This window comes from Gouania willdenowi, chromosome 16 (assembly GCF_900634775.1).
Source record: "Gouania willdenowi chromosome 16, fGouWil2.1, whole genome shotgun sequence".
Taxonomy (NCBI): domain Eukaryota; kingdom Metazoa; phylum Chordata; class Actinopteri; order Blenniiformes; family Gobiesocidae; genus Gouania; species Gouania willdenowi.
In genome coordinates, this window is record NC_041059.1 from 29,957,938 (window position 1) to 29,981,412 (window position 23,475).

Sequence of the window (23,475 nt, forward strand, 5' to 3'; positions counted from 1 at the left end):
GTACAGTATACACATGCCATTTAAGAGTTGTTTAAGGTCAGTTTCCCGTGTAAACAGAACTAAATTTACTGTAACAGCAACTGTTTACAAAATACTGCTGTGACAATTCCCAGGGACCTGAGGGGTATTTCAGGTAGGAGGTTATACAAACTTTGAGTTTATCCCTGAAGTCTGAGTTGACTTACTCTGAGATGAGAAACTGTGAGTATCTGATTCCTGAAGAGCTGATCTGCAATTGTTCAATCAACTCTAAGCATATTTACCTTGAGTTGTGCATGTGCACAAGCGCTAGAAAAAACCATCATCAATGGAATGATGGAATGAAAGAAAGATCCAGTTTCTGAGTAAATGTTACACTTCTGCAGCTGTTAAGGAAAAAGAAACGTCATGGGAGGAAATTACTACCTGAGTCATTGCATAAGTTTGAATGAACTATACCATTAACTTAACATTTAACTTGATTTAAGATTGTAGTATACAGTTGAGAATATAAATAAGAATAAAATCAGATTTTTATTTAAGTGCAACCCAGCAGGGGAGAAACAAAATTGTAAGCAGCTAAAAAATAAAATATAAAAACATTGTCAAAAAGGCATGACACATTTTGTTATGACTGTACCTCACTTTGATTATCCATCCATTTTCTGACCCACTTGCTCCTTTTTTCAAGGTCGCTGGTGCCTATCTCCAGCTCTCATAGGGTGTTATACGTAGCTATTGAAGCATGTTAAAATGTGACGATGTGGACACAAACACTCAATAAATAAGATTAACATTTGAATGTTCCTCAGCCAATTGAAAGAAGACAATGGCCTGAAAAAAAAAGGGTTTAGGGCACCTAATCCACCTCTGACAGAGGCTAAGGTGCCCTGAGCCAAAACCATGACCAAACCTCATCTGAGCCTGTCACCCCCAGGACATCACATGCATACGCTTATGTGTGTCTTTAAAATTATATATAAATAAAAAATAAGTAAATAATTCTTCTCATATTTAAATATGTATCAAATTTCTTTCTCTGGGAATAAATGAGCAATCCATGTCTAACAGCTTCATTTATGTGGGTGAAATCATAAAAACTCACTCAGGGTTTCTTGAAGTAAACCTGCCAGTGTTAACATGTGTAATAGTAATGTTACACATCTATTAATGCTAACCATGTGCAATAGGGCTATGTGCAATGAAATTAGCACTTTAACTAACAACTAACCAGGCCACGGGTGGTGTGCAATGATTTTAGCACTAACCAACCAGGCTAAGGGCGAGGTGCAATTTCATTTTTAAGACAAAATATTAGCACGTTTGCACTTTAGCAAAAATCACTTTATCGTCTGCCATATGCACTTTAGCTGCAATGGTCACTTTATTTCTGGTCAGTCCTAAGCTATAAATGCTGTTATATTTGAGTCTTTGTATTTTATTGTACTGTACATACTGTCTGATTTTGGAGTTGTATGTTTGTTGGTTTTTTAATGTACTGTCTGTTGTACACAACATCAACCGAGGGGGACTACAGATGGAAACAATCTGTCACACTGACATGTTAATGTTCATTAAAGAATTATTTCTTGAATGCACATCCAACACAGATGAAAATTCTTAAATACATTACACAATCCATTATTATTCACTTTCGTATACATGCTTATCCTGTTCATCATCACTGTACTCTACAGCATACATTGTCGGACTCAGGTATCCAGGCCTGGGGTCACCCTGTACACATTGCAGGTCCATCATCTGAATCACCACAGAGACGTGCATTTACATCATCATCACAGAACCCATCGTACATATATGTACACACACATCAAAAAGAAAGATACATCCAAGTACATTTAGTCTTATTCAAGTGAGACAGAATGACTGCTGAGTCACTCTCTAAGAAAAAAACAGGTTTTCAGATACATATTTTTCTTTGCTGCTGCTTGGAAAATAAAATCCAACTTCCACAACACTCCATCTAAATTTGGGGAATATAATTGATCATCTAAATGTGTCAACATTTAACACAAAATATTAGCACGTTTGCACTTTGGTGCCAAATTACTTTATCGTCTGCCTTATGCACATTAGCTGTAACGGTCACTTTAACTCTGGTCCTAAGCAAAATGCGTTTATATTTCAGTCTTTGTATTTTATTGTACTGTCCATACTGCCTGATTTTGGAGTTGTCTGTTTGTTGGTTTATAATGTACTTTCTGTTGTTCACAACATCAACCTGCGGGGGACTACAGATGAAAACTACAATCTGGCACATTTACATATTTGTCCATTTCTTTTTTTTTTTTCTTTTTTTTTTTATTATTATTTTTCTTTTTTATTATTATTATTATTATTATTATTATTATTATTATTATTATTATTATTATTATTATTATCTTGTTATTTTATTTAGTTTTGCACATTCTAGTCTAACTACTGTTTATATTTATTATTATTTTTTCTAGTTGATTGTTATTATTTAATGTTTACACTATTAGAGAGAGCACAGTTACCAAGTCAAACTCCTCGTGTGTATAACATACATTACTTGGTCAATAAAGTTGATTCTGATTCTGATTCTGATTAATGTGCATTGTCCCTTGTCAGAATACCCCGTTTTACAGTTCACCTCAGCTGAGTCTGCAGCGAGAGACCTATAAAGTTACATCATTCAATCGGCGCTGCCGCGGAGCTACTTCTTAAACGTATTTCAAAATAAAAGCCCTATAGAGTTTCATTAGGTGTCCAGTCTTATACTAGGTTTCAGTCTTGTTTCCGTTTGATTATATAACGGTGGGTGAAAACCAGCACATTGATTGACATGAACAAGAGTCAATGACGAGTGGAGGGGCACACAGAGTGGCCAATCAGATTGCGAGTAAGGCGGGAGACCCTCGTGTCATCTCCCGCCTCCACTTGTTGTCTATGAAAAGTTAGGTTCTGCCGGTAGTATGACGATATAGGTGGACCGAACCATTTTAACATAAATACAAGAAGGTAGCGTTGAGAAGTGTTACCAAAAACAAATAAACTTAGTGTTACCGAATACATTGTAAATGAAATATGTGTGAGGGTGCGTTTATCACAGAGTGTCATATTATTTTGGTGGTATCAATTTTATTAGGGGCCTCTCTCAATCATAAGCCCCTAGAATCCTTCTCCTTATTCTCCCCTTTTTGGTGCCCTTGATTAGGTAAAAAAAAAAATAATAAATCATAATTCAGGGCTTTCCAAGTTAATCTGGTTTGTTTCTGTCAGAAGGTTTTATCAATCCATAATATAGGATACCTGCCCCTTAGGGCTGGGCGGAAAATTTGATTTAATCGATTAATCGAATTTGTAGATAAAAACTATTTTTATTTTGCAAATTCGAGTTTTTTGTTTTTTTTTTTAATTGAAAAATAAATAAATAAATTTCCAACACAGTTTTTTTCAGACTTATTTGCGTTCCGATGTGAACCAGCCCCCTCTTTGTTTACATTTGTTTACCCTTTGAGTAGGCTATATGTGTGCCACAGGCATGTTTAATTTTTTATTTGCACTATGCTGAGATGCTAAGGGAAGAGTTTATTAATTATTTAATTGTAATGTTATGTGTTATAGAATATGTAGTTATCTGATTTCTTAATCAGAAAATTTAAGCTACTGTTAAGTTGCTGTTGCACTTTTGCTTAAACCTGGGTTAAAGCTTGAAAGCCTCATTTACTTTTTATTTTGGAATTGCTCTATGCATTTTAACTCTTGAGGACAATCACAGCAATAAAGTAGCACTTTTGACAATATATCTGATGTCTGCAGTAATTTTTAAGTGTATTTTTTTTAAAAAAAATTGAAAATCGAAACGAAACTCAAATTGTTCTTTAAAAAATCTGAGATTTTTTTTAGGCAAAATATTGCAGCCCTACTGCCTTCTCAATAGGGCGAGTATATGAGAACATCGTGTCCTCGCTTTCAACATGTCAGGTATTTTCCATGTTCCACGCATCCTTCACGTAACTTTGTTTTTAGTCAGGGTAACTATAATAAAGAGACAGAAAAATTACAACACATATAAATAAGTATGAAATGTATTTTGGATCATGACAGCGATAAGAATGACACACATGTCACCATCCATACCTTCTTATGTAACAGTGCAGCAGCATCCCGAGAGGACCCACAATGTTCATCTCTACCAGATGTGGTTACTGCATCATTCACTGATCAATGCTCCACAGAGCAGGGCTTAGAGAGTGGCTCATTGAGACACCTTTAAAGACTATACTTGTACCAAATGACTGCATCTTAAACTCACTGCCCTCTACGTGCTTCGGGAAACGTGTCTCGACATCACGTACATGCATCACTATGCTACGCGCGTGTGCTCACGTGCATGATGGGAAAGAGACGTTTGTTTCATCATCATCATCATTGGACCCTGTCTTTCCTCTCTGTGTCATGTTCTCACTGCTGATCATTGCATAAACTCACTGAATCCTTCTATAACATTTATTAGGGAATCAAACATTAATTTGAGCTCGTGTTGCCTTGCTCCTGTTACTATGGCAGCAGCAGGAGCGCAGAGCGCTCGTGACTAGCCGCTCGTACCGAATGGATCCCGCTGGTAAAGGATGTGGTGACGTCACGTCACCAAGGCAACCAGGCTCTCCCAGGCTCGTGGCTGGTATAAAAGCGGGAAGCGGGGGCGTCATCTGTGCACACTGACTCAAGAAGCATCAGCCAAAAGGTAAGGAACAGTTAGCACACATTAGAAGGTTTAAACATACACCTGTGAGGGCTGTAAACACTCAAAACAAGCTTTAATACAAGTTATTAGTCTATGGTAGGCAGTTTGAAGCAGTTCACTTTAACTTGCCTTTGTATTTAAACTAATGTAGCTATAACCTAGCATAGTGTTAGCATAGCAGGTAGTGTCAGGGTTTAGCGGTATGTGTGTTTTCTGTATTATAAAGTGTTTTTTATTTTTTTTTTATCGGACATGCTGGTGTGTTTTAGTCCTACAGAAAGGGAATGGAGGATGGGAGGGGGATGCATCCATGTCGGAGGGGCTGGGCCCGTATAACCTGTTTGAACGAGTCATTCATGGTTGCATCATTCATGTTAAACTACAAAGCACTCAGACGCTTTGGAGTAAGGACGGTGTTTTAGTTCAAACACGACGGGTTTAGTCCATCCGCACTGAGCTGTTGGTTCATTCATTGGTCTGGAGCTAAAGTGGCTCGCTGTAAGCGGATAACGTGACATTGGCAGAGCTGCATCTGCGGAAGTGGATTATATAGTCTCCATCTTACGTAACGCGGTACTGTGCGTTTTACACAGTGAATTACCACCTTCAAACATCAATTTATATTTACATTGTGATAAAGCTATGGATTAAACAGTGAAGGTGTTGCACTGGTTTGTGTTTGAAGCTTTCAAAGAGAATGAAAGAGTGCAGGGATGAAGCGGTTCTCTCCTGTATGACGCAGTGTTAATGCAGTGTTTAACGACACATTCACATCAGATACAGACAGAAGCAGCATAAATACCACCAGTAACATGTTTAAAGGCTCGTATTTCAGGATCAGGTCACAGCCTGTGGTCAGATAAAGCCTGTGGGAGGTTTTCTTCAAGGACAGGAGGCTGCGTGCGCATTAATGGCGTATCATTGTGCCGCATTTTGTCTGCACACACAGGCCTGCACTCCCTCCTTCAGTCACGAGACACTCTTCATTTATTATCTTACGTGTTAAACGTGTAACAACTGACATGTTCAATGGAAGGACTTTATGATGTAAAGGTACCAAGTTTCAGCCCACATAGACACATTGGATAAATGTGTGCATTAAAAATAATAATAGTGCAACTAGCTTACAGTATAACCACATCATTTTACCTGCTCAGTCTTGCAAATTATTATTCATTTAAATTTACATGAAATCCTCTTAAACCTTCTTAGTTTTTGCAGATGAAAGACTGTTGAAGGTCACTATCATGGCTGCTCAAGGTCAAAATAGGCCCAGAGCTGCTGTACAGATGCTGACCAGCTGCTAAAGTGTGAACTTTAACTCATAAATAAAATGAAAATGAACACACACACACACACACACACATACACACACATACAACTCGGATGAAAAATCTTAAATACAAAACACAATCTTATACCATTCTCTTTCTTATACCTGCTTATCCTGTTCTTCATCTCTGTTCTCTGTAGCCTACACTGACTGACTCTCCCTGTACACATTGCAGGTCCATCATCTACAACCAACACAGAGGCATGCATTTACATCATCATCATCATCACAGAGCCCATCATAGATATATTTACACACACATCAAAAAGAAAGATACATCCAATTACATTTAGTTTTATTCAAGTGTGACAGAATGACTGCTGAGTGACTCTCTAAGAAAATAAAACTTAGTACTGTCAGTTTTATTTTAGCTCATATTTATTTTAGCTACCCCGCTAACCCTTTTATTTTAGCCCTAAACCTACCCTAACCCAGGAAATACCCTAAAATGTTTATTTTTTTGATATATGTATTTGTAAAGGTGGAATTTGCCGTGTTAAAAATCTTCAAATGAAAAAATATATATGACAAAACTGGGACTCAAACCAACGGCAGCTGAAGGAAGAATCCTTGAGTCAGGCACCTTAGACCACTTTGCCATCCTGACACGGTGAAAAAACAGGCACATTACGTTGCTTATGTAAAAAACATTCCCATAGTCCCAGGGGCTATAGATAAGTTTCCGTTTTAATAGACACTTCCAAGAAAATAACATGCTTTCAGATGCACATTTTTCTTTGCTGCTGCTTGGAAAATAAAATCCAACCTCCACAATGCTCTATCTAAATTTGAAAATGGTCATCTAAATGGTGTCAACAATCTTAATATAGATTGATTAATTACACAATAATCTATAACTAGGGATAAAAAAACAATGACGTATGTTGAATTACTGTTAAATAATATTATATATTGCTGTTGTATTTTGATCCTGGGCCTTAGTGGATGATTTATTTTTTCATGTTAACACTTCTAAATACATTATTGTATTCCTTGTTTCTGCGAATGCTGTGTCAGAAGGAAGTCAGATATTCGTGTCAACAACTGTCTCTCCGACTTGTGGCTCTTTTGCTGAGTCAGGAGCTTTTAGCCAATGAGATTATCTAAAGCTAACAAGCACCACAAAGGACGTGCAATCCTTCACTGTCATACTGAACACAAACTAGAACTCTTGTCTGCATGTGAGAAGACCCCAACCCATATTGTGAATATGGGTTGGTTTTAGGAAGCTGTTTTGGTCTCAACAGAAAACGAAAACTTTGTCTTTGTGTAAACCTAACGATAGAGGCTTTAGGGTTAGAAACGAGCACAATTCGTAGAGTACATCCTGCAGGTTTCATGTTAGCATTAGTGTTCAATCCTTTACACTCGGCTGTAATGGTGGAGGATGTGTAAGACTGAGGAGTTAGGACTGTATGGCTAATAGTAAGGGAATAGCGATTCATTCATGAGATTGATTAATTGATTTATATATCTACGATCCAACTACATTGATCTGTGCTCCACAAGTTAACCTTCCAGATGTCATTATTTGATCTTAAATAATTATAAAAGGTAATTAATCGACTTTACCAATACAAGGAAATAACTCATTGGATTTAAGCAGGGCAGACTTTATATGGCTGTGTTTATTAAAGCGCTTTTAATATTAAATTAGAAAATATGAAATTGCGGCCAACTCTGTCGGCTGTCTGTGACATGACACGGCGCTCGCCAGCAGGCAACAAACAAAACGGAGAAGGCGGCGAGTGAGAAATTGATCAATCCTTCTGGGGGTCCAGTGTGTAGAAACACTTTGGTTTTACCACTAATTATTGACAATAAACAATATTATTGACAACATTTTTTTAAGACCACTTCTGTTGCTGGCAGCTTTTAGGCTCCTTACTGCCCCCTTTATTGAAGCAAGGACTTGTTCTTGTATTCGTTGTATGACTGCGTGCACTGAACGGTAAAGGCTGTACGCCTATGAATATAGATACTGTTACACCCCTACTGCAGAGTGAACTGGGCCTTTTTCATCAGCTAAGTGTTGGTGCTTGATAGGTTAAATGCATTTGCAGATTCTTGCAGTGTTTATATTGCACAATGTTAGCCTGTTGCTATTAGTACTCCCTACTGTTGCCTATGGCTTATTTTTTCCAACATGGTTATGGAAAGATACATCTATCACCTTTCTGCTATTAAGGGTTTTTAGCAGCATTATGGGATTTCTTTGGACGTCTGTGCAGCTTGGTACAACATACATTTAAATAATAACCGCGGGTTAATGTATGTATGTTATAAAAAGTACCTCAGTATCTTTCCATTTTGTGTAAGTGCTTATACACATTTTGTTTTTTTTTATTATCTAGATTTTTTTTGTTGCTGGTGACAGATCTGATAAAATAGGACATCTGATCAGTCAGTTTTTGCTCAGAGGGGTTGAGTCTGCTGAATAGGACACACCCCCTAGGGACAATTGTGTTTGTGTATGTGTCTGACAGGAGATGTGACCGTGTTGGACATGTAACCGACACATTGTCTGCAATAAAGTGGCACTGCTTGATTGAAGAGTCTATAAAAAGTGAACGGCTTTCCCACAAAATAGTGAATATGATTACATGAAAGTAAGTTTCCCTAAGTTACAAAATATTACTGACTCTGATTTTGTGCAGTTTTCACACTAAGGATTTGACAGACAGAGGAATCATTACCCAATTAGATGGTCTGTCTGGCTTCCAGCCAATCAGCCTTCAGCAGTGGAAAAACACCAGAGAGAAAGAGGGCGTGAAAGAGGAACAGAAGAGCTGAGAGGAAGTTTGAATAGACAGGACGTTTTTAAACCAGCGTGCAGATTGTGAAGCCGAGCTGAGAGCGGTTTGCAGGAAATGCCAGAGTGGAGTCACTGAGTTCATTCACTTACTGATCAAACATTGGAAAACCTAGCAAAACAGTATATTGGTATTGTCATGAACTCAAACTTCCTGAAATCATGCTAAACAGGCTTAATAACGTTAATGAAGTTAACTATTGTTGTTAATTTCATATTTATACCCAGCAGATACATGTCAAAACAAACACACAATGAGATCATGTGAGATTGGACATCCATTCGCTAAAGCTAGACATCAAACCACTCTTTTGATGGCATTAGAAAAAATATGGTGGAAATGTGTGATATGGTCCCAAAACATGTCGGTAAGGGTTTAATCTGTGTCATTAAGCTATTTACATTTCAGAAGGTGGAATCTGTTGTATGGTGTAATACTACATCAGATTTTGCAGGATGATTGTCATTTTCAGCTCTCTAACAACTCATTAACGAAGAAAAAGTATGTATAAATGTGTGATATTGTCAGTGTCATATCACAATTTCTACTTCACTTTCTATTTTAGGAAGTGAATTCCATATTTTCTGCCTGCTTTCTGTGATCACAGAAAACCCTAGCCTTAGATATGTCATAGGTTCATCTCAAAGCCTGGTGTGCACTTGCTTTGCTTCCTCTCTGATCTCAGGTCCATATAAGGAATCATAGTAAACTCACACACTGTCCACACACTACAGTGTATTAATGTGACACAATGCAGTGAAAAAGGTATTTGTTCATTTACTACATAACTGAATGATTTCTTCACACAGTTTGAGAACTTCAGTGGAAACTAGTTTTCTTTGTTCTTCTCTGGGACGCTAGTTTCCCACAGTGTGCTCTTTGCTAGTGAGCACACTAACACTGAGACTGGTATACACCACCCGGGTTACCCCCCTACTGCGAGTGTAAAGTGGGTCACTACTGGGACAGGGGTGTCTGTGTGTGTTTGAAATAGATGGAGGGGGTTGAATGTAATGATTATGTTGTATGGTGAGTAGTAGGGCTGCCAGCTTTAGTCGTTTAGTCGACTAATTGGTTGATGCTGTTGTGGTCGACCAAGATTTTCATTAGTCGACCAGACTTAATTAATATGCAGGGACTTTGACTTTCAATTTCAGCATTAAAAGTTGTTCATTATTTACAAAATAATGAAATTACCATTTGTGCGATTTTAATAATGTAGTCTACTGATATGTTTTGTAAGTTGATGGGCTTTTTTGCCTGTTAACTCTTGCCGCTGCTATGCATGTGCTCAGTCCACATGCATAGCAGACGGTAGCATCAACCTGACTCTCATCCGCACACTCATCATGCTGTGCAAAGAGGATCCAGTTTCGACGGAATGAAGGATTACATTCAAGACCGAAGCAAGTGTGACTCTACATGGCCACTGGTGTGTGGAAACAAAATCAGGCCAAAGCGCATCTTCTCCAAAGCGGCCTTAATGCTCATTTCGGATTTTTTTGTTCATCCCTTAAATTCACATTACCATTTAAAATGTGACTTGTATCAGACTCCAGTGTGACTGGTTTATGGCTCTAATCTGACCCGCGTGCGCATTGTCGCGTTTGTCTCAAAATTTTTGTGCAGTGGAGCCGGAGAATTAATGAGCAGGTGCAGAGGAGGACGTGGGACGTTTTGGTTTTTGGTGGTTAAACACAGACCATTTATGATATGAACCTTATTCAAGCTTCAAAACTGAAACCAGACATTAGGTATTTATATCCGTGCCCGACCCGAAACCTACAATTAAAACCTATTTTTTTCTCATACAAATAACATATTTACATTTGTTTTAGTGGTAAGCCTGCTTTTATTAACACGTAACATGCAATGTTAATGTCATCATCAGATCAGTGCACAGGGAAACAAGTGCACGTCAAACACACAGGTGCGCAGGGCGCGCTATGGAGATGGCTCCATTTACATAATCCACATATCAAATTTAAGGATAATTCATGTTCTTGTAAAGAAAAATAATTGATTCAACAGTGGATGCTTAAAGCTTGTCTTAATTATGTCCCCCTGCTCCGCTCAGAGGACAGTGCACTGACTGCTGCAGCACGGAACCTTTTTTTTTTTAATTTTTTTTTTTTTTTTTGGTCAACTAATCACAACGTATGCCATAGTCTTGGTCGACCAAGCATTTCCTTGGTTGACTACAGCCCTAGTGAGTAGATAATCAGAGACAAATGTTTCTGAATATAAAGTACAGCCTGTGTGTGCTGGTACTTGCACTTAGTGATTTTCAATAAATGATGTATGCACTCCCATTAGTGTTTATGGTTCCATGTATTGGTTACTGAATCCAAGCCTTCCTACAGTGAAAGTTGAATTTGTTTTATGGTTAGCAGCACAGAAAGTTGTAACATATTGCCTGAAGGTCCAACTTCTGCTTGTTTGATTGCTTTAATGAGTGTCAGCAGATTTCAGGCTGCAGTTACAAACATGTTACCGCTACTTTACTCTTCACAATACTTCTTCTGTATGCCATGGCATGTCTGTGTGAGCGTGGAGCGCATTCCAGATCAGGGTTGATTGTTATCAAGAAACAAAGCAGAGGAGTACAAAAACACAAAAACCTTCTGCCTGGATGTGTTTTGGAGATGCTTTTGTGTACATTTATTTGGTCTATCTTTCTCATCAGAAAGTGAGAAATAGTGAAATAATACTTTCTACGATGTACTTTGCAGCTAAACTGGTGAGAATAATGTACAGTATATTAGGGTTAAAGTGAATAAATTAAGGAGCAATTATATTTTTCATTCAGTACTGAAGTTACTTTTACACATTTTTCTAAAATATTTTGCTTAGATGAATGTGGAACCTGCCGTGCTGTTGCACGCTCACATGCACACGCCTGCACGGAGCTTCTGTGCAGTAAGACAATGACAGCTGGAAACAAAGCCATTTGTAAATACTTTCAGCTTAAATGTAACAAAGTTTAATGCAAACTGCACAACACAAAAGTATCAACAAAGATTCGTAACAACTAGAAACTAAATACTACGGCAGTAAATCAATCAAAGAGGACCCACACAGGGCTAAAAACACACAACAGACCCGTACCCCCAATTTCCACCGGATGCGTGTCTGCTGCGGAACAGCAACTGAGCTGATACGTTTCCATTAAAGTCAATGTGCCAATTTTAGGACCCTATAAAGTTTGATTTTACTGCTGAGGAGCAGCTGTAGAACTGTATGAACTGTTTGTATGGCTTTGTGGTTCTCTTTGTATTAACTACAACTCACTATATTGTGCCATTACGCATGAATTAACAGGATCGCATGAGTTCTTGCTGTAACAGATACACATCACAGATGGAGGCGGTGGGGATTGCCGGACTGCAAATTACGCTGCAGTTACACAGCAGAAAAGTTAAGCATCAAATTGAAATCTGGTGTTACACCTACTGTCACTACTGGTCTCATTAGAAACAAATACTGACATTTCTCTTCTGCTGCTTCATTTTATAGTTAGCATCAGTTGGAAGTGCTGAAGCATTCACCATTTTTAAACTAGGGTCATTTGTCAGCCATTTTGTTTTGGAAACCAAGGGTAACTGCTGTGAGAGGGGAACAATGAGACTGAAGCACAGAGTGAAAGCCAGGGACCGTTTGTGAAACTGATGACTGCAGGGTTCAGTGAATGCTTAGTAGGTGGCCTGGAAACATGAGAACAGCAGTCAGACTGTATACACATCTCACTCCTCTAGGGTGACCTTGTTCTGTGGACGTTCACTGTACTCAAGAAAATGGCTGCTTTTCCTTTACAGACAGTGACTCATGAAGATGCCAACATTGTGATAAATGTTTTACTCCTGAAATGGTTGTTTGGGATGATGTACAAATGAGAGATGATTTTAGCTTTATCTAACTTTATCTGTCTATTAGAGCCTGACCGATTAATCATTGGGCTGATCCATCAGGCTGATATTAGCATTTCACAGATTAATTATTGGTTAATATGTAAACAATGATTAATCTATGTTTCAGGGATACTATTTTCCTTCACATCTGAGGCGCAGCAGCTCTCTCACACACAGACCGGTAGTTTAGCCCCGCCCCCCAACTCTTGGCAGCTCAGCTGAGGGAAAACTCAGAGAAATGGAATATTTTGCTACTCCTTGGTAATCTGTGACTTTGTAAAACAATGTAACACCATCGCAGGACTTTGAGCTGTGATGAAATATTCAAAATAAATGAGGAAACTAGGAAGTTTAATTCAGCTAGAAAGCAGAGTGAGGGACCAAAATAGTAAATGAAAGTGAAAACCTGTGATAAAGCCATAAGATATTAATGGAGTAACAGGAAAGATGCCATAGATGAGCAGAAGCAGCTTCAATAGTTGGGTCGAAGCCAGACTCCCTCTGCTCTGAGCTGCCTGTTCTGTTTGCAGCGCTGCATACCTGTTGCTGCTCCCACCTAATGCATTGTTTTACAAGCATGTCCCTGCTTGAATCTACCTGCCACTTCTGTTAGCCTGCTGATGTTTAACAGTCACTCCCTCATACATACACGTCCACTAGTGAAATGTGCACTTGTTTGCTTATAGTATTATAGTGTTAACACTTTATGTTTTGGTTCTGTAGTGTTAATGAACACTGGCCACATTCTTAAGTTTCGACCAGGAGTGTCAACTTAACTTAGGTCAGCGGCCAAATACAGACCAGTTTGAGGTCAAAAGGAGTATAATCAACATGAATGTTTCCTAGTTTGCACTTCCACGTATTCATTATATGTAAAGTATGTAAAGCAGAGAATATATCAAAGCAATACGTTATCAGTCGCTGCAGGAACTTCACTTAAATGTCTTTCATTTTTCAGTTTTTTTTTTTTCAGAATAATTTCAGGACAACTGCAGTTCTTTCAACAGTTTAAGATTAAACTGTGAGCCCTGGCAAATATTGTGGAGTTGCGTTGAATTTGTGTATTTGCATAGGGCAGAGGTATTAACAAGTTCATCATTTGGTCATTTTCATTTTTTTATCTGTGATTTTTCTATTCTCCTGCGGGCCAAATGTAATACTTTAAAGGTCCCGAATTGGACCTCAGGCCTTGTGTTTGGCTTAGTGGTTAGCATGTCTGCCCCACAGCGATGGGATCAAACACTGGGGTGGACATTTGGGTCCTTTATGTGTGGAGTTTGCATGTTCTCCTTCCTCCCACAATCCAAAACATGACTGTTAGGTGGATTGGAGTCTCTAAGCTACCCCTAGGTGTGAGTGGTTGTCTGTCTGTATGTTGCTCTGCAATGGACTGGCGCCCTGTCCATGGTGTACCCCCACTTAGTGCCCAATGTGAGCCGGAGATAGCCACCAGCGGACCCCTGTAACCCTGAATTAAGACAATAGATGAGTGATTAATACCAACGGTTAATTTTTTAGAATGAAACACTTATGTCAATCAACTCATGGAGGCGTGTCAACACGTGCAACAGGTGGCCCCTCTGCAGCAATGAGGCGAGCAAAATGGAGCTCAGTATGCGACAAAAAGATGATTAGGTATTTTTCAAAGTATGTGGTACATCCAGGGACGGTTTTTACTAGTGGGTCATTCACAGTCTGTGACTGTCACAGTGTGACAGTTTGTGACTGCAGGCCCATTAAACGGTCTTATTCTACTTGTTAAAAACGTATTGCTGTAGATTTATGCTGTAGACCTACAATAGCTGTGTCTGTGACTGGTACTCATGCATGATTGCACCCTAGTGTTGATTACTTTTAAATGCATTCCTTAATATGGTTTTTTTTTTTGTTTTTTCCAGGTATCAACTCCACACACCCTAAACCGCAGCAGTCATGTCAGATCTCTGTGTTGGAATCAATGGGTAAGCTTGTATTTTTAAGAAGGATTTAATCAGAGTTTTATCTGGATCAGATCCTGATTGTGCATTTCATCATGATTTTTCAACAAAAACCAGGTTGTGTCTAGGGCTGGGTGATATGTCTGAAAAGTGTATCACGATATAAGTGTTTTTTTTTTGGCTCTAGTGGCCTTTATATGACAGTTGCTAGACAGGAAGGGGGTTAGAGAGAGCAGGGAATGACATGCAGGAAAGGGTCCCAGGCCGGGAATCGAACCTGGACCCGCTGCAGGTGAGGAACTATAGCCTCTGTACATGGGGCGGGCGCTCTACCCACTGAGCTAAACACCGCCCCGATATAAGTGTTTTATATCTATTATTTATATCTCTATATCTAATTATTGATTTTTTTTTTGTTTTATTTTATTTTTTTACCTATTCAAAATAAAGACCAGAAGTTTGTAAATAATAACAGAACTAACACCTGACATGAAAGGAACAGCAGAGTATGTATTAAGAAAACATTATGAGGGCAATTTTGGCATTTATTTCCTAATTTATAATGAATTTTTTTTTTTTTTTTTTTTTTTTTAAAAAAGCATACAGAAAGGAAAAATAACTAATAGTGTTTTTACTGTTTAATATAAACCACTCCTGCTGAAACTTATTTATTTTATATCTGTTAATGAGTTATATAAAGTTATGGTTGAGAAATATATCTCTGATTTCCTCTAATTAAACTTGATCAGACTTGATGATTTAATCATTAATATACTGAGAGCAGTACTAACAGTATGTTATAGTGTAATAATCACAATAGTTACATTACTGACTAATGGGACCAGCTATGTTTGTGAACACGGAAAATATAATAAAAAATATTGTGTTTCACAAGTTGGGACGGATGAATTGTGACGTTAGTTTTAGGCTAAACATTTATTTCACACGTGTGACATGTTAGCTTTTATCCTTCTATACATGTGTTAAATCTGACCATAAGAAAATCAGTGGCTCTTTGTGGTTTGATGACAATAAGCCCTGTACGTATAACTTGGTCTCTTCCTTTTTTGAAGAGGTTAGCATTAACTCTTATGTGTCGGTGGGTTAGCTTAGCTTAGCATGCTTTTTGGAGTTTCCAGTTCATAATTGTTGCTGGCAGCGTGCATCTCTGTCAACGTGTTTGCGGGAACTTTGGGTTGATCTGGTGGAGGATGTTGCACTGGTTCTCTTAGTTAGGTGTCTGGTATTTAACCAAGAAGTATTCCATGATTTACTGGTGCACAGCAGCTTCAGGTAGGCTGTGATGAACAAAGTAGAGCTGTGTGTGCGTGAGAAAGCCGCGGGAGGGGGAGCAGCAGCAGCAGCGCACACTGGCCGCGGCGTTTGCTTGGGCCATCATTTTAGGTGGTGAAACATGAAACCACTAATGTAAACAGCTACTTTGGAGAAACTCAAGTCATTCATTTGCCTGCATCCCCCAGTCTGAGTCAGGGATTGAACATTCTATCACACATATTTTCTATTGATATTGATTACATCTTTATAGCGATATATAGTTATCATTTCATTGTACAGACCTATTTGGTTCCATACATTTGGACCCATTTCACCGTTATTTAGGACATAGACATTTCCTCCAACTCTTTAAAGTGTGAATGATTATGTTTTATGATCAGGATTCTGCTCACAGCACCACCTCATACATGTACTCTGTTAACCTTTACCTGTTTCAATCTGTTTACTATTATCCTGTGTTATCATCCATGTTCAGGATCTTTTCAATGATATTCCACTTGCAGCTGCTAATCATTTTTCTCTTCTCTGTCCATACAGATTTGGCCGTATCGGTCGCCTGGTCCTGAGGGCCTGCCTTCAGAAAGGCATCAAAGTTGTGGCCGTCAATGACCCCTTCATTGACCTGCAGTACATGGTGAGCCTGCCAACCTGTAAAGTTTTCACAATATTTAACTTCAACCAATGAAAACTTCAATTCTAACCAGGAATACTCAATAGTCAAATCTAAAATCTAATTGAAAGTATTCCTTGATGCTAAATAAGCGGCCCGCGTGCTACAACCAGCCCCTCAGAGGGTCCAACGTGGCTCGCCGGGTGAATTTGCCTGATATGAGAAGGGCAACTTGACCACCACTGATAGAGAACCTGGTCTAATATAACCATCTTTTACTACACATTAGTTCCATATTTGACCACAGGGGAGCGCTATGTTTCAGTGAGAGTAGGGGTACACACAATGTTTTTGCTGTAAATAAGACTCTGTTGTTCATCTTTTTTGCCTAGTTAAATAAATGAAGTAAAGACCATCTGTGGTCTATCAGTTAATGCTTGTGTGAATAAACTGAGGCAAAATAAAATAAAATCTTAGTTATTCTTTTAATAATGTGTTGCAAAAGCCTAGGTAAATTAATGTCAACACCAAAATAATGTTTGAATACTTCTTTAAACTAAAACAAAGACACAAGTTTCAAGTTTTTATTTATTTATTCATCATTGCTTTAGGGGTTCGGCCCTCCTAAGATCAAAGTCCACTGAAAGGGACCCCTAAAAAAAGAGTATGACACACCTGTTCTAATCAAAGAAGTCTGACTGGCACAAAATACATGACAAACTGGAGTAAAACCAGAGCTTCCTTCTCTGAGTGACATCTCATAAAACCAGGAATAAGTCTGTGCTGCCCAGCAGAATACAGTCAGGATTTTAATACAAACTACCAGTATTTATCATGTCTCTGAACAGCAATGTCTCACTTAACAATACTTCATATAATTTTTGGCTATTCCACCTCATTCATAGCCCCTATGATCCCATGGCCATGAAAACACCCAACTGTGAGATATTTGTTGTTTTTTTAATGAAAATCTTTGCTATCTAGATCAGGAATGGGCAACTTTCTTTTTAAATCAGCATTCATGTCAGCATTTAGAATATTGTGAGCATTAAGGTTTTTGTCTGGGTTTTTGTGTCATGTTCTGTAGTTTCTCATCATTCGGTGTAATTTTGTTGTTTTTTGTGAGGATTTTTTATATTAGCTTTTTGACGATATCCAATGTGCCAATATTGCCAACACGTATTTCTAATTTCTGAAATTAACAGATAGGATATATAGTGCTGTCAATAGATTGAAAATATTGTGTGATTAATTATTTATGCTCTGTGATTAATATAATCTAGTTAATCTCTTTTTAATCTCACCTAAAATTGCTGAGAAATACCCTCAAATTGAGGTATTTACATTTCAACTACATTTTGTGGTAGATCAAAAACAAAGTGGCTTTATAAAGTCATTTATTGTTTTCAACAGACTTGAACCATTTCCATTCCTCTGTATGTGAGACTAGACCCAAGGCCTGCTGACACCTTTAGTTTAGACCATCAGGGGAAATTTACTTTTGTCAATATCTAAATAACAGAAAATAGAAATGAAATAAAACATCAGGTCCATATGTAGTGATATAAGTTAGCACATCATAAACAGTAAGAACAATTTTCTGAGCAATACAATTCATGAACACCGAACTGTTTGCTTTTTCTCTCCTTCAGATAATGTAAAATAACTAAAACAGACTAATCAATCACAGTGCTGTAAATTAGTGGACTCGTGGATTTATTAATTTTGGCTCTGAACCCTGTAATTTATTCCAGTGTATATTATATGGGCCACTCTCTCTGCTCGGTCTAGTGTGTTGTCCAAAGGACCGCTGTCCGTGCTAGCTGCTACATAGTTAGCATTGAGCTCCGCCGGAGGCTAGAAGACCTCCAGTGATTCACAAACTCTTTCTTGCACAATTTTCACACAACTGAGCTTTAGTTTTCCATCCGGTGTTTTTATAAACTAAAATGAAGGCACTCGAAGACTCCTCGGCTTCTACCGTTGTAGGCGGTGTATTAGTATTATGGGTATAGTGGGAACGCGTGCAATGGAGAAAGGTTCCTTGCTATTTGTGCTGCAAAAAAAGAAGCGATTAACACGATTAGTTTTTTTTAGTGCTTTTTACCTGTAATTAATTAATCGCAAGTAAATCGCTAAGGTGACACCCTTAAGCATATATTCACATAGACGTCCACCCATTCAGACCAGTGTGAAAGCAGCCTCAGTCTGTGCAAGCAGAGGAGATTCACTCACTGAAGAGAAGGAGACCACAGGAGGGACCTTTGAACTTTACACCTTCAACATTATTATTAATAAAGCTGTAACTAAATGATCTTTAAATTAACTATTGTATTTATTAAATGAACCTCTAGTTCTACTATTGAAAAAGAAAAGTTTAGTATTACTGAGCATGTCACCTGACGGACCACTGGCAAATGCACATAATTGTACTTTGAGGCTACACTTACAATCTCCTTCCACGGTCCGAACACATGTAGCTCTGCTAGCTTAATTGGAGTCTTAAAATGGACCATAAGACTAAATATGTGAAGCTTCTCAAACTACTCATGTCCCATAACCCCTTTCACCACCTTCATTTTCCCAGGTCTACATGTTCAAGTATGACTCTACTCATGGCCGTTACCATGGTGAAGTTTCACAAGAAGATGGCAAACTAATTGTCGATGGCAACGCCATTTCTGTATTCCAATGGTGAGCATTGATTAAGCAATGAGGCATTATGTTTGCTGTCTTTTTGCTGACATTAGAATGAATTCAATGAGACTGATACAACGCTGTAATGTAACAAGTACGACTACACGACTTGAGTGACGTGGTTTTATGTTGATGTCTAGTATGAAACCAGCTGAAATTCCCTGGGGCATTTCTGGAGCCAAATATGTTGTTGAGTCCACTGGAGTCTTCCTCAGTGTGGAGAAGGCCTCTGTAAGTACAAAAACAAAACCAGTTTAAAGACAAATACACACAAACATGGCAGTGACAGTCTGACACTTCTCCATCAGGCTCACATAAAGGGCGGTGCGGAGCGTGTGGTTGTGTCCGCGCCCTCACCCGATGCTCCAATGTTTGTCATGGGAGTCAACGAGGACAAATACGACCCTTCCTCCATGACCATCGTCAGGTAGCAGATTTTTTCCTCTGCACACTGTTGTGATATTTTCTACAAATATATGTCATCTACATACATGACTTTTCATGTACATGTTGCTTTTTCATGAGCAGTAACGCCTCCTGCACCACCAACTGCCTGGCTCCTCTGGCCAAAGTCATCCATGATAACTTTGGTATCAATGAGGCTCTCATGGTTAGTCACTGTCACTCTGTTCACAGAGCTTTGCAGCTGTTGTTTTAAAGCTGACTGATTAGATATGTCTCCTCTCTGCAGACAACAGTTCATGCATACACAGCCACCCAGAAGACTGTGGATGGTCCCAGTGCCAAGGCTTGGCGTGATGGCCGTGGTGCCCATGCAAACATCATTCCTGCTTCCACCGGGGCTGCAAAGGCAGTGGGAAAAGTCATCCCTGAACTCAATGGGTAAGGAGGCACAGCCCCTTCCTCATCCTCTCTTTTTTAACCCTTGTGCACTCCTTTAAATTTACATACACTTGTACAACCGACTTTCTCATAAAAGTGCAATAAAAATGATTGTAACTACTTCAGACCTATCCATAGATATAAAATGTATTATATTTTCAAATCCGTGTATCATTCGTTCATTCGTTTTTCATTATGTAACAAAAACATGAAGAATGAAAAAACACTCATTATTTGAACGAAAAACAAACCCGGAAGCGTACGCTCATCTGACGCTAACGGCTATGCTAACGGCAGTTTGGCATGACAAGATCGCTGCTTCCAACTGTGCATCCGAAATGTGTCCTTTTGGCTTTAGCTGGTGTTGGGCACAGAACCTCCTCACAGACATTTCGGAGGATTTAGAGACTCCTAAGTGTTGCAAAGCTAAAGATATCTCGGAATGTGTAACGCTTCACTTCCGGGTCACGTACTTTGGCCAATCGGTAATGGAGAAAACGAATAAAGGTGTCAGTTTTCCGTTTTTTGTTTTCTGTACCGAAGCAAAAGAGCTTGAATTTGAAAAACAAGGCATTTTCGGTTTTTTCATTTTGGTTTTGGAAACAAATATCAAATAATGAGTGTTTTTTTTTTGTTACATAATGAACAACGAATGATACACGGATTTTTTCAAACCCTTTTTATGTTTGTATGGACTTTTTTATCAGCAGGAAAAACTATTTTTGATGAAAATATTATAGCCATGACCATGTCATTAATTGATTGCCGAATAGATTTTAATGCATCATTATTTTTGGCACAAGGACAGTTTTAAAGAAAAAAATACACTTGTACACCTCGTATATTTTGCAAGATGACAAATCCAGGCCTTCACTGAAATTTCCCTAAAACTTTATGCAATGTTCTCTGGTTGTTAGGGGGTCATTACACCTAAAACATATTTTCCCTTTATTTTGAAGGTAGAGGCTTTGATCTAATGGGTATTATCTGGAAAAAGCATTATGATATGTCATGATTACAGTATATGAAAAATAAGTGGTTACAATGGGAGCAATTTGGTCACAAGGTTACAAAGTGTCAGTATGACGCATATCTCCTTCTATATACACTTCCAATACACAGGACTTTGAAATTAAGCAAATAAAAATGAAAAAACAATAGTGATAAAATATCATACAACTAGCCTTTAAAATGACCAGAGTATTTAGAGCCAAACAAATCAAAAACAACCAAAATGTCACTTTTGGTCCCAAACATGCTCCAAGGGTAAAGAGAGCTTTGAAACATGATTGTGTAAAAATGGAGAAAGGTTTGTGATCTTTGCTGTTGGTTCACAGTAAGCTGACAGGGATGGCGTTCAGGGTGCCAGTGGCTGATGTATCAGTGGTGGACTTGACATGCCGCCTTTCCAAGCCTGCATCCTATGCTGCCATTAAGGAGGCTGTGAAGAAGGCTGCACAAGGGCCCATGAAGGGAATCCTGGGCTACACTGAGGACCAGGTATTTAACAACAGCAGACTGCATGACTTACAGTAATGTGTTGTCAAAGATGCTAACAGTGAGTGACATGTGCTGTGCAGGTGGTGTCCTCTGACTTCATCGGTGACACCCACTCCTCCATCTTTGATGCTGGTGCAGGCATCTCCCTCAATGACAACTTTGTCAAACTCATTACTTGGTGAGTTTTCAAAAATGTAGCCTCACATACAAAACAAACACAATGGCTTTCATTTATCAACCTTGCGTGAGAACAGGTGTAAATCTTGATTGATCATTTGGTCATACCACAGAACCAACGTAAGACTTTCGTATCTGACCAATCCCAGCATAGGAATGACCGGGTCTTGATAAATGCTGCGGCTGAGTTCCATCGTCATTAACATGTTACGCCCTCAAATATTCCAGGTTCAAAGGTCCCACCCACTGAAGTCAAACACTGACAAAGAAATAAACATTTACGAGATGAAAATCAGCATTGTCATAGCTGAGGTGAAGAAAAACTAAGATGTTCTTTTTGTTTGTGTGAAAACTGGAATTAAAGGAGCTGATTTTAAACGTTCTGTGGAAGAGAATAACTGAGGAAGTTAACAGTGTTTCTGATCACACTCAGGCTAAGGTTTGCATTAAATTCTCAATAACTAACTTAACCAATGACTAATGATGGTTTAGAGGAAATGTTACTCCTCCACAGCCTAAAATTGCAGATCCCTGCTATTTGATTAAGACAATACTTCACATTGTGGTCAAGAAAAAGTGGACGAGTCAGGCTGGCGAGCACAAGCCATGCACCCTCTTACTCACTTATCGTAGCGTATGTTTTGCGAAAATTTGGTCGAACGCACCGTTGTACGCTCAGATTTGAATGTACAAACAGTTGATAAATGGGCCATTGTCATTATATTTCAACTTATCTTACCATGTTTTTCTGTCTAGGTATGACAATGAGTTTGGCTACAGCCACCGCGTCGCAGACCTGCTCCTCTACATGCACTCCAGGGAGTAAAGGCTTCCTTCCTTGTATGGAAGTCAGGGACCACCCCTGACCACCTCCTCTCTTTCAGCCCTCTTTGTTTTACACACATCCCACTCATAGCCAAGTCATAGCCTCACAAGTGTTCGTAGGCAGCAGCACTGTGTTTAAGTGTTTTAAGTTGGTCTGTTTTTTTCCTTAATGCCGGGGCTGATGAAAGTATTTGTGTCCGTGTGCCCCCTCTCCCCACTTCCACTTTAGGTGTGTCGTTATGACTCAGTAACTAATGTATCTATCTCCTTGTTGGTGTGTTTTAAATGCTTAATTGTGAGTGGAAAGAGGAAGGTGACTAGCAGAACTACTGTACCTCCGTTAAGGAGTAACAAGACAAAGAAATAAAAGTTGAAAAAACCCTCCTGATGTGATTTGTGTGTTTTCACATATTTACAGCGCAGTTTTGTTAGTAATGGAAGGAATCCATCATTTATCTTCTACAACCTGCTTAATAAATGAGGTAGTCGTGGATGAGTAAATATGAATCATTTGTAAGCATTTTAGGCCAACACATGTGATTACACCACAATATAAGTGATTCCTCTCCACCACCTGATCAAGTGTGTGTGCCAACACATCCACTGTGATGAGAGGATAGGAGACTCCAGTCAAGCTAATGAGCTAAGAAAAAATACCCAAATATTTGCAGTGAAAACATCCATTTTTTTTAAAAAAAAAAAAAGGTCTTGAGTGTTGGTTAACAGACTGTAAGTCATTGCATTTCTCATGTCATTTTGATACAGGAAACCTCAGTGTAACCTGCTGATTGTTTTGAAGACCTCAGATTGTCAGATTTGCTTTTT

The 23,475-nt window shown here is 38.7% G+C and overlaps 1 protein-coding gene across 1 annotated transcript; it reads left to right on the plus strand.

Moving 5' to 3' along the window:
* Nucleotides 1-4,613: 4,613 nt before the first annotated feature.
* Nucleotides 4,614-23,001, plus strand: gapdhs (glyceraldehyde-3-phosphate dehydrogenase, spermatogenic). Its single transcript, XM_028469996.1, has 11 exons — nt 4,614-4,711; nt 14,664-14,726; nt 16,536-16,632; nt 19,196-19,302; nt 19,446-19,536; nt 19,614-19,732; nt 19,834-19,915; nt 19,997-20,148; nt 21,486-21,648; nt 21,729-21,826; nt 22,582-23,001. Exons 2-11 carry the CDS (start codon nt 14,698-14,700, stop codon nt 22,649-22,651), a joined length of 1,008 nt encoding a protein of 335 aa, XP_028325797.1. The 5' UTR covers nt 4,614-4,711; nt 14,664-14,697; the 3' UTR covers nt 22,652-23,001.
* The last annotated feature ends 474 nt before the right edge of the window (nt 23,002-23,475 follow it).